General features: G+C 39.3%; 1 protein-coding gene across 4 annotated transcripts in view; it reads left to right on the plus strand.

Annotated features, from left to right (window-relative positions):
* The window catches only part of RBBP8 (RB binding protein 8, endonuclease), a 62284-nt gene extending 57239 nt beyond the window's left edge, over positions 1-5045 (plus strand). For all 4 annotated transcript variants that reach the window (XM_054985586.1, XM_054985589.1, XM_054985588.1 and 1 more), the window contains one exon: positions 4455-5045. In XM_054985586.1, the coding sequence (XP_054841561.1) occupies positions 4455-4552 (98 nt within the window). In that variant the 3' untranslated portion in view covers positions 4553-5045. The remainder of the gene's footprint in view (positions 1-4454) is intronic.
* Positions 5046-12855: the final 7810 nt, after the last annotated feature.

The raw sequence follows: 12855 nt of genomic DNA on the forward strand, positions 1-12855 counted from the left end.
TCATTGACACAGATTGTCACTCTTTGTTCCTTATATATTGTTTTTACTGCTTCTATAAATTCTTTACCTAAGTCCATCTTTTCCATTGATGCAAACATAAAGTCCCAGTTCAAGTTGTCAAAGGCCTTCTCTGCGTCTGCAAAGAAAAAGCCAACTTCTTTATCTGGTCGCTTGTCAAAATATTCAATGGCATTTATAACCACTCTCAAGTTATCTTTTAGTCGTCTGTTTGGTAGGAATCCAGCCTGGTCCTCTCCTATAAAGTCCATGAGCCATATTTTAAGTCTGTCTGCTAATATTCTTGCCAATATTTTATAGTCATTATTTATAAGCGAAATTGGTCTATAATTTTTCACATCTGTCAAATCTTGTAATTCTTTCGGAATCAGAGCAATGCTCGCTTCATTCTATGTATTTGGAAGCCCTTTTCCTTGAAGTATATCATTCATTATATTTTTAATATCAGTACAAGGTCTTCCTTCATTACTTTATAAAATTTAGCTGTGATCCCATCCGGTCCTGGTGCTTTTCCAATATTTGCTGCTTCTATTGTTTGTATAATTTCTTCCTCTGTTACTGGAGCATTCAGTCTCTGATTCATTTTTTATGATATCCTTGGTAAATCTGTTTTTTGTAAATATCGGTCTATTTCTTCCAAGTTTACTGCCTTCCTTTGAAATAATTTTGCATAATATTTGTAAAAGGCATGCTTAATTGTCTGCTGGTCTTTCCATTCTTTTCCTTCTTCTATTATCTTGTTAATAATTTTCTTCTCCTTTTTCTTCTTCAGTTGCCAGGCTAGGTACTTTCCTGGTTTATTTGCTTCTTCAAATGACTTCTGTTTTAATACCTTTAATTTCCATTCTAGTTCCTTGTTACAGATGGCTCTTATTTGTTCCTGCAGTATTTTGATCTCTTGTCTTACTGATTTTTCCCAGGTTTTTTCTTTAGTTCCTGTTCTTTTTTATACAATTTCTCCTGTATTTTATGCCATTTCTCTTGCTTTCTTTTCTTGTCCTTGTTATTTAGTGAAATTAAATTTCCTCTTATTACTGCCTTATATGTATCCCATACCATCTGGATTGAAACGTCATTGTTATTATTTATTCGAAAAAATTGCTTTGTCTCCTCTCTCAAATACTTCAAATTTTCTTGATCTTGTAATAGATCTTCGTTTATTCTCCATCTTACTGTTCTCCGACCCATTATCACTTTCCATAGTATTAGATTGTGGTCTGAACTCACCCTTGGCAAAATTTCCACTTTTTTGTCCATAGAGCTAGTTCTTTTGATGTCCAAATCATGTCTATTCTTGAAAATGATGAATGCCTCGCGGAGTAGTATGTAAAATCTTTGCCTTTAGGATTTTCTTTTCTCCACACATCCTCAAGTTGTTCTTGCTGGACTAATTCAAAAAATATTTTTGGTAACTTTCCAGATTTCTTGTTTCATCCCTTTATATTTCTGTCTATTTGTAAGTCCACAACACCATTGAAGTCTCCAGCCATTATCATCTGGTCATATGAGTCTTGATCCAATTTGTCCATTATTTCTCTAAAAAACTGGTCTTTTGCACCATTGGGTGCATAAAGACCTATTATCAATGTTTTTTTAGCATTTACATTAATTTCCACAGCCACATACCTTCCATTCTGATCTTGAAAAATTAATTTAGAATCTATAGCCTCTTTAATATAAATCACTACTCCTTTTTTCTTTTGCTTGGACGATGTTATATATTCTTTTCCTAATTGTTTGTTTTTTAAATATTTAATGTCTTGATCCTTGATATGTGTCTCTTGTAAACAAATTACATTGCAATTTTGTTTTTTTAGCCAATGAAATATTGTTTTTCTCTTTTGGGGTGAGTTTAGTCCATTTACGTTCCACGATAGTAATTTGTATTCCATTATATTACATTCTTAATGGTCTGGGAAAATCCTCTGCATTTTCCTCAAAAAACTTTTCCATCTGCTCTCTTGTCTTGATAATGACTCTTAAAGCTTTATAGTAAAAACTTAGTCCTTCTGGTATCTCCCATCTGTATCTGATGTCCTTTTCTCTTAGTTTCTGGGTCAACTCTCTATATTTTTTCCTTTCTTGGAGAATCCTTTTTGACATCTCTTTCATTATCCTGATTCTGTTTCCCTCCACTGTTAAGGGATTTTCAAAATGCCTTTTGATAATTTCCTCTTTCATTCTTTTTGTTACTAATTGCACAATAATATCTCTTGGTATCTTCTTTTGTTGTGCATAAGCTGAATTAATTCTGAGTACCAGATCCATATTTGATGTTATTTCCTCTGTTTCTTTGTCTAGGAATTCTGCCAGAATTTCTGTCATTTGTTCCTGTACAGTTTGTGTATCCGATTCCTGCACGCCCCGAAATCTAAGTTGCCTCTCTGTCACCTTACATTCCATCATTGCCATTCTTTCTTGCATCACTTGGTTTTCCTGCTTCATATTCACCACTATATCCTTAGCCTTTTGCTCTACCTCTTCAACTTTGTTGTTAGTTGCTTGCAATTCCTTTTTTATTCTGTCAATGTTTTTTGCCAATCCTGCTACTTCCGCCTTAATAGTATCTTTTAAATCTTTTGCAAGCATTTCCTGCATTTTTTGCAGCAGCTCTTAGTGATTCTCCGTAACTTTTTTTTCTAATCCTTCACTCGCCGCATCTACTGAGACTTGCCATTCTTTATCTGCTTTTTCCCCAGCCATCATGGGACTCAGCTTCGTGCCTCCCCACGTATCTGCTCTTTTCCTTAAATCCGTTTTGACTTCTTTTATTCTTCTCTTCTTTCAATATTTTTAAATGTCTCTTATTTGGCAATTGAAAGTAGTTTCTCTTAATTGCAAAATGTCGGGCGTTTTTTCTCTATGGTTTCTCTGGCACTTCTCTATGGTTACTGGCTTTGCTTCATACCTCACTTAAAATGGCGTGCTTCCTGTTCCTGTAATCCTTGTAGCCTCTCCAGTGTTTCCTTTGTTTTGCTTCCGGGTCTTCCTTCTTCCAGTCAGTCTTCTTACTTCCTGCCCTCTGCTGTCCTCTCTAGGCACCAAGTTGTCTCCTCGCCTGTTTACTTCCCATCTCGCAATGTTTCCCCTAGTCCACACCTCCTCTCTCATGCTGGCTATCTCTCTTCTAACCGCAAGTATGTATAAACAATATTTCATTTCGCTTTTTTAGTCCTAAAAACTTCACCAGCTTCACCAGTTTACTCAACAATTGTTCCTTGTCATTTACTCTGTTAAATTCTGTCCTTTTGAAATTTTTATCTTGGTCTTTTCACTGCCGTTTTAATTTACAAAGTTCGATAATGATCTTTACCTTGCGACGATTCTGCGGGTTGTCTGTGCTGTTTCCTTCACTTATAGTTGGTTAAAGCTGTTACTGAAGCTTGGTTTCTGATGATCTTAAGCCAATTAAATGACTCCTGAGGTACTGCAGAGATAGTAGTTCGCCCTTCTCCGAGGGGACCTCAAGGTGGTGGGGAGAATCCTTGATTCAGAACCCACCCACCCCCGAGATCACACTCTCTCGGGGATGCGTAGCGTTCAAGCCCAACTTCTCCCTGAAGTTGGGTTGGTAGCAGGCATTCAGCGCCTTGCTTTCCAGAAAAACAGTGCCTCGGATAGCCCAGATCTCTAGGCTCGTCAGATCGCCATTAATCCCAAACCGGAAGTCCCAACTATAAAATTCTTAAAAGAAATGTTTTGATTTATAACCACAGAATTTGTACAGGTTTCAAATTCATAAATTTAACCTAAATTGCCTGTTGGTTCACTCATAATACCAAACCATATGTTAGTGCTACATGAACAAGTCCTGTACCACCTGTTCTTATGTGCTTTAGGTCAATTAATAACTTTCAGTTTAATGCCATTCAGTTTTCTGTTGCATCCCGATCAACAAACTATGTTTGTATTTTCTTTCCTGATCTTAAATTGAAGTAGGTTTGCAATCTTGATATGGATGGAAAACACAAACTGGATGCCACAGAAATCGAAGTTATAAATTGCTCACAGCCTAATCCTAAATACCGGTACACCCTTCTAAGTCCATTAGGGGGCACTCTACTTGGGATGGCACTGTAATGGACTTGCAGTGTGTAAAGGAAGCATGGAGCACACAACTGTATATGGCTTGGTGTGAGCTCTGAAGTCTGAACCAACCAATGGGTTTGAGTTCTGTGTATATCAACATTTAGCTCATTGTCAAAATTGTCCTAATAGCATTAACTTTTGTACAGTGTATTCAGTTTCCATTTAGGGGCAGAGGTGTAATAAAGCAACACAGTTAATACTCTACTTATTGTATATAAGGTCCTTGTGGTTTCTAACCATCAAACTATTTTGTCTATTTTATGTTTAAATAGAATTTACACGTTACTAGAACATTTTTTTCTTATATGAGCTATGTGATAAAAACTTTCCTTTGTTTTATTTTAAAGGTTACATAAAAGAGGACCTTGTTCCCTGCCCTCGTCCTAAAAGAAGACAGCCATATAATGTGACATTTTCTCCGAAAGGCAAAGAACAAAAAACATAAATGAGATACAAAACTGAAGAATGTAGATATAAGTTTTTTGTGTCGAGATATTTATGTCCGGTGGGAAAAAATTGATAAAAGTATTCTTTGTGGAGCATTTCTCAAATGGAAATTCACTTCCCTTTGAACTATCGTTTGACTATTTTGGGCTACAAATGCAACTATTTAATGTACATAATTGTTTTTATTGTATATGTTAATTGTGCCTCATCGTGATTTTGCACCTTTTCATTAGGAGAGCCAGTAGCTGTTTCATTGGAGTCTGCAGTTCAGTTTCCATGCTGGCTGTATTCAAACTTGGTATAAGCTGATGTTACTTTTTTGAAGCAAAATTGTAGCTACTCGTTTCAGTTCCAGAAGATTCTTGTGAGCTATAGATAGAATATTAAGAGGGTGCTTCCATTTTGCACTGGATAACTTAAAAGACTTTGTAACCACTGTTTTATAATAATTGTCTGGGGAGAAATAATAAAAATTGATTTTCTTAATGACATCACAATGGTTCTTTCCAAAAAGCTTTCTGTTCTATTCTAGATTCCTAAGTAGAGATGGGCATGAAATGGGAAAAAAATCAAAACGAGCGTTTCGTGTTTCGTCACATTCCATGAATCATTAACTTTCATGAAATTGTCCCATTTCATGATTCGTCAGAACCCAGAGCACTTCAGTTGCCTCCTTCATACCCAGAGATGCCAAACTCACGGGGAGACTTCAGCAGGCTCTCCTCCACTCACCCTCACCCAACAAGTCAGCAAGAACAAATGTTCTAAATAAGAATATAAGTAAAGAAAGAAAAGGTAGGCCTCAGAGTCAGGCAATGCCCTGAGACTGGGGTTGGATGGGGGGGAGAAAAGAAGGCACCCTCACCCAAGGACCTTCCCAGCAAGGCCAAGACTGAAAATAATAAAGAGGCTTTTCAGTCTCTTAAAGCAGCAGCAAATCCAGCCAAAAGCTCCCAATTCCACTCTTTCACTCCAAATCCCAGCAACAGGTCCTCCCTCTGTTTACTGGAACTGAAAAGCACAAGGCAGAAAGCTGTACCTTATATAAGAAATGCTCACATAGAGCAGAACAGGCCTCTGGTTGGCAGACAGACCTGCCTGACAAGGTTTGGAGAGATGAGATTGGTGTTCCCATGGCTACAGAAAGCCTATCTCCTCAGTTGCCTAGGGGATTAACCCTAACCCCCCTGCTCCTTGCTGTATAGGGAAGAAATGAAGCTCTCCAGTTGGCAGAGAGAGCTGCCTATCAAGTTTATGTGGGCTAAGATTGGGGTTTCCAATGGCAACAAAAGGTCTGCAGACATTCCAAGCCTATGTTGCCTAGGGAATCAATGGATCAGCGCCAGCCTGTCTGGCATCACAAATCATTCACAAATTGAACAAATCAGCCCAAAAAGTCATGAATTTCGTGAAAACCGTGGCCCCACGAAACACATTTCGTGAAACACAAATCGACCCGATTTGTCACAAAATTTGATTCGTATTTCGATTCATGCTCATGTATATTCCTAAGATTTCACGTAGACACTGCTTTCATGCATATTAATAATAATAACAATATTTGATTTATATACCACCTTTCTGTACAACTTAATGCCACATTCAGAACAGTTTACAAAGTGTGTCATCATTATCCTCACGACAATCACCCTGTGAGGTGGGTGAGGCTGAGAGTGCTCTGACTGACCCAAGGTCACCCAGCTGACTTCAAGCAGAGGAGTGGAGAATCAAACATGGTTCTCCAGATTAGAGTCCTGCTGCTCTTAACCACCACACCAAACTGATTTAAATAATGCACTTTAGTAATAATTTGCAACTGGATTTTCCAGTTCCAGGCCCATTCTGCATGGCACACATTAAGCCAGCTATTCTTTGAGCAATCATGCTGATTGTTGCTGAAACCACTTGGGGTCCCATCATTCTGCATTGCACAACCTCAAGGCGATTTGGTGTCTGCTGGCGAGTTGAGATGTTTGGAGCTGCATTTTGTGGGGGTGGGAGTTGACATCATTTTTTTCTTCGGATGTGTGGTACCATTGCAATGATGGAACCCATCTTCCCACAGCTCCCTGTATTTGCTGATTGGGCTCTCCCATGCCCACTGGAAAGGCAATTGGTGGTGGAGTTATGGGGAGAAACGTGTACTTTTCATGCCTGTTCCACTCTCATTTTTTTTAAAGCCAAGCTAGGAATGGGTTAAAATGCTGCTGCTTCATTTCCTCCAGACAGCTTCCCTGCTGTTTGTTTCCAAAGGGCTGTGCAAATTTGCTTGCGTTTTTTTCTCTTTGGCATTAGGAGAAGCCTGAAACAGCCAGGAGAGAGGGGGGGAAGCCATTTATCCCTTTATTGGCTTTTAAAGCCAGGAGGAATGTGCAGTTACAACTACCTGACTTTGAAAGAGTGTGTGTATACCCCCCGAGGGAGGAAGGGAATAGCAGCCATTTAACCCTTTCCTGGCTTTTAAAGTCAGCAGGGAATAAGCAGCGTTAGGACTTGTTCCTGGCTTTGAAAAAAAATAAGGAAGTGTGTGCGTACCTAGGAGGAAGGAAGTGAACAGAGAAGCAGCCTTATAACTTGTACCTCGCTTTACTGATAAAAATGGCAGAAAAGGAGTTCAGAGAGCTGAGGAGGGGTGGAGTGGTTACTAGTGGACAGACCAGCTCCTGGTGAAAGAAAGCAGAATGGGAATTTTGATTCTTCATGGACAGAACATGCACCAGCAGTGCCTGGGCAGCAGCTTAAAAAAAAATTGCTGAACGTACACAGGGAAAAAAGGGGGGCAAGATGGACAGGAGAGAGAGAGAGAGAGCATAATTTTCCCTCCCTGTGAGTCTCCTTTTGCAGGGCTAAATCTCTCTACATGAGACCTCTTACATGAAGGACGCTCAAATGAAGGGAGACACAATGCTAGCTGGGATGGGAAGTGTAGTTAAAAAGAGCCAAAGGCCCTGTCAGTTTCACCTCTCTGCAGAGCTGGCATAGCGTGCTCCTCAGAGGGTTTGTTTATTTCCTCTTCGCCTTCCCTATTGGGAGATGAAATTAACATAGCCTTTAGGAGGTGAAGAGGAAATTAATAAATCCTCTGAGGAGCGCACTTTGCCAGCTCTGCAGAGAGGTGAAACTGACAGGGCCTTTGGCTCTTTAACTACACTTCCCGGCTAGCATTGCGTCTTCCTTCGCTTGAGCGTCCTTGTGTAAGAGGTCTCATCTAGAGAGGCTCTAATAAAGCAACTATGGGGATTGTTCCCACAGCAACAGTAGCAACTCTCATCTACAATGACTGCTAAGGTGGAAGAGTTCCCTCCTTCTCAGGCTTATAGCTGCAGTACTATTTATTTATTTATTTTATGTGTTTTCTGCTCTCTTCACGCATGGGCTCAGAGCAGATTAACAACATGTAAATACATATAATAAAAACAATTTAAACTCTAGAAGCAGTTATATAAATACAGCAATAAAACATATTAACACAGCCACACCTTTGCTGATGTCTGGAGGCAAGCGAAAAGCAATCCTCACTCATTAGCTTATATTAACCATGATAATGAGGGTGGCTAAAATGTTAAGTAGCTGCCATTTTAAAAAGGACAAAACTCATTTTGTGGGAAGTCAGCAAGAATGTAGCAAATAAAGTTCTGTGTAAGGTGATGCACACTGGAATAAAAAATCCCAACTTTAAATACACACTGGGGGGGGGGGGGCTCTGCATTTCCTGAGACTAGTAGGGATACCAGATACCTTGCGGTTTTAGTGGATAGCTCAATGAAATGTCAATCCAGTGTACCGAAGTGGTGACAAAGGTGACCTATGCTGGGTTTATTTGGAAATGGGTTCAAAATAAAACAGCAAATATTATAATGCTCTGTCCAGATCTCTGGTGTGTCCTCACTTGGAATACTGTGTACAGTTCTGGTCACTAACCCTCCAAAAGGACATTGTAGAGCTGGAAAAGTATAGAAAAGGACAATCAAGATAAGAGGATGGAGCATCTTTCCTATGGTGAAAGGCTGAAGAGTCTGGGATTTCTCAGTTTAGAAAAAAGATGACTGATGGGGACATGATAGAAATTTATAAAATTGTGCATGGAGTAGAGCGTGAACAGAGATCTTTTCTCACTCTCTCAAAATGCTAGCCATGTTGACGAAAAGGAACTTCCACATTTAGAGGTACTAAACTGAGGTAGTAACTTCTGAATACCAGTGCCAGGAGGCAACATCAAGGAAAGGCCCTGTTGTTAGCCCTCCAGACTGGTTGGACACTGTGTGAGATAGGATGCTGCACCACAGTAAGGCTCTTCTTATGTACTTATTAGTCTGTTCATTATGAGGATTCCTTTCTTTCACTTAAGCAGGCTTTACCTTTTACTTCTATTTTTTCATCTGCTGCCTAAAGACTATTAAATGTTCTGAATTGCTCTAGGGAATTTCCTGGTCAATCCACCTAGGAGTGGTGTCAAGTAGAAACTGTATCATTCCTGGAATCTCATATTCAAATGTTATGGTTTGTCCCCATTCATGTTCATGATGTCATTCATGCTATTTACCACCTCTAATTGGCTTCTCACAATTCCTTCCTCTTGTGGCTTGTAACCTATTGATTGGTTTATGTCACTAAGAGTGTGGGTGAGGAAGATACTATCTGACTAATAACTAGGTTTATAAAAAGGCAAGTCAGGCATTCACCTTCTGATTGTTCTTCTGGTTGTTTGGTAAATAACTAACATTATTTTATGTTAACCAGGATGAATGTAAATATCTAAGGGTACAAAGTAGGCTTACCAGGTGTCTGCTGGTGGCAGGGAAACTCCTGGAAGTTTGCCCCAGGTGGCAAGCCACCTGGTGATTGTCCACCATGGGCAGGCAACCCAGGCAAATGGGTAGCACACCAGCTGGCACAATGACATCACTTCCAGAAGTGACATAATCATGCTAGTCGCAGGAATGTTCCCGTGCTTCACATAGGGCTAAAGTCTGAGCTGTGATAAAACTCTGCTTGATCTTCAGGTTTCCCACAACCCTGTCTAAAAAAGACTATAAATATATCTGATCCTGTCATTGGTAGATCAGTTAATATCAGTTCTGCAGAGATTCTGGATATTGTTAGGCTATGGATGACAGGCTATGGCAGATAGATCCCTGTACCATTGCAACAAGAAATCCAGGCTCTTAGTTAAATGGCTTTATTCAGAAATCAAATCATTTCCACAGATACATCAATAGGATTACTCAGAAGCAAGGTAAGCATCTAAACAGTAAGAGCAAGATTGACAGGAATAGTAACATGTGGGAAAATCCTTCCTCTTAACATACACGTTTACTCCTTCCCCCTCCCAACAGTAAACAGGACTTTTGGCACGAACTTGTCCTGAGAATGTCTCACATATTTGTACTATCAGGTTGAGACAGTGAGAAAGCAAGAGATCAAAGTCAAGACATAGCAGTGTATGGGAGTGAGCAGTCTACAAGGAGAGAAGCACTGAAAGTTTCTACGTTAGATAAAGCACCTGCAATAAAGCTGTGAAAGAAATAGTTACGGCATTGGCAATATGACATCAAGTTACAGCATGAAACATTGACTCAGAACAACAGCATCAGCATTGGCATGCATGGAGCTCAGACATGACAGATATGAGGCAGTCTTGACCTTTAGAAGTCCCTCTTCTTGTTTACAGGCAGGCTTAATTATATGAAAGAATACCAAGGGAAAGGACAAGATTTTGGTCCAGTAGCACCTTAAAAACCAACCAGATTTCCAAGTTATGAACTTTTGAGAGTCATTTATAAGAAATGAGGATTGGGAAAAGGTAGGAGTCTTTATAATCCAGGCAGAGGGTGGGAGAGCTATTGTAAATTAGAGTGTCAGGAAGCTAGCTATAATTCATGTTGAAATAGCTTGACAGGCTGTGACCTGGATGGCCCAGGTGAGCCTGATTTCATCTGATCTCAGAAGCGAAGCAGGGTTGGCTTGGTATGTAATTGGATGGAAGACCTGCAGTGAAGACCAGGGTTGCACAGTCAGGCAATGGCAAACCACCTTAGTTAGTCTCTTGCCATGAAAACTCCACTGGGGTCATCCTAAGTCAGCTATAACTTAGGGCACTCTCTACCAATAGCTTGATAGAACAAAGTGATGAAAATTCGCATTTGTACAAAGTGCAGAAAATTAGCATCTGTAATGCGAAAAAAATCCTATGCCTTGATTCAATCCTGGAGGGCGGGGGGGGGGGTCCATTGTTCTAAATTTGTAAATAAACATAGGATGGAAGATAATCAAGTGAATGAGCCTGAGGTGGTATAACAGGTGTTGTTAGGTCCAGTGATTTGTGTTGTTGGAATGAATATGGGGACAGAGTTGGCTTCTTGGTTAATTGAAAGCCCTGGTCCTACAATTCAGTCCCCATTGGAAAGTGAATTATTGTGACTGAGGAGTTAAGACTGGGGTGCTGTCTGTGGGCAAGAAAAGGTTTGCCTCCCAATGCCTATGAGAGAGCAGTATCATTTTCTAGTATACCTTGCAGGTCATTAATGATGCTATGACGGACTCCCCTTCACTCCCCCACTATGAGGCATATTTTCCTGCTAAAATTCAAGTTTGCCCATTTTGGCTGAGCAACCTCAAGTAGCATGTCTCTGTTAGTGGTCTGAAAGTCTGTTTGTCCCACCCTGATAAGCAGTTATAATTTTGGCTTTTTAGCCCAGCCCAGGAACTTGATGGGGGGAAGCAGAAGTCTTCTTCCTTTGTGTTGGAAATGGCACTGGAGACTATGTAACATTCAAAAGAAATAACTTTATTGAACAGGCAGGGATAGAATAGGTGTAGCCAGGGAATGAAAGTGCTGAGGTAGAATTTGTTTGATAGTACAAACTACACTATGAGTAATAGGCAAAACATTTTCCTTGAAGCTTAGTTTCTTATGTTCATGGTCCCTCAATTGAAGATTTACCACACTATGTTTTACACTGCCCCCTATACCAGGAACCAAGGGAAAATTTCTCACGAATATTTTATCTGGTCTCCATCTTCTGTCTGATTTTGATAAACTAAATTTTATACTTTCAGATACAGACCCTTTTATTTCAAACAGGATGGCCCTCTATACCCTGGCTGCTAGGAAAATATGGGCAAATGTGGCAACCAGGAGAGTTTTAATGTTGTTAACTTTTACATTTTAGGTAAAATGCATTTTATAATAATTTTATTTATATGTATGTATTATATCTGTATTCTTGTATTTTTTTGCTTGTAATGGTTTTGGATTGTTGAAGGCCTACGACCATATACAATAAATTCATTCATTACTTACTTATGTTCATGATTCTTAACATTGAGAGGTATTTTACTTAATTATTTAGTTACAGCAACAGTGTTTCTTCACAGTTTCCTTGGACAACTCAGGTTTCCTGGAGTTAGTTTAAAACTGTTTTCCCTTCACAACAGACTCAGGGGCCTCTCAGACCCAAACCCCCTTTAGAAACTGAGCAGGAATTAAAGAAGGAAGTAAAGAGCAACATATAGAGTATGAGTTAAATTGATTGACTTACAGTGAATGTATATAATGCTTATAGAAGTACTTAAAGTTATGCAGAATAAGGGACAAATTGTTTGCCCCATATTGACGAGACAAGAAATAAGATAGAATATGGAGTACAAAAGTAGACAAATGACTGTTATTATTAAAGAATATATGCCAGGAATGTAATATTTAGTTGATAAGTTAAGTGGGAAAGGGAATAGAGATAGCACTGTGTTATAATAGAAGCTTAGAAGAGAGTGAAAGTATATGTTTAATAGAATAAAATAAGTTTGAAATGAGTAGGGGGGAAAAACGGATAAGGGGTTGGAAAACTGTTGGAAGTCAACAAAAGGGGGGAAAGGGAGGGGGTTAGAACTGGAATATTTAAAGGAAATTGATTGTAATAGATATTATAGAGATTTCTAATCCAATAAAAAAAATTTAAAAAAAAAATAGAAACTGAGCAGGAATTAATCTTCTCTTAAGAATATATAACCCTTCTGCTTTTGGCTTGACAGGGAGTCTCAACCCACTACTCTATCACTCTTGCCAACACACACTCCCAGTTCTCTCGTGGCTGTGTAAAAGGGCTTCAACTTGTGTTCTTATACTTGGAATTCTTAACTAGAATTCTTCCTCAGGACAATGACGTTACAGTTCAGGCAAAAGATTCCTTTTTCCTCACTCCACAGGGAAATCTGTCTGACCTTCCTTGTCAGAGTCTCACACACACTCCCCCTCTGAAAACAAAATCCTATCAGCAACCAACTGTTAGCCTGAAGGTTGGT

This window comes from Eublepharis macularius, chromosome 7, assembly GCF_028583425.1.
Source record: "Eublepharis macularius isolate TG4126 chromosome 7, MPM_Emac_v1.0, whole genome shotgun sequence".
NCBI classification, from domain to species: Eukaryota; Metazoa; Chordata; class Lepidosauria; order Squamata; family Eublepharidae; genus Eublepharis; species Eublepharis macularius.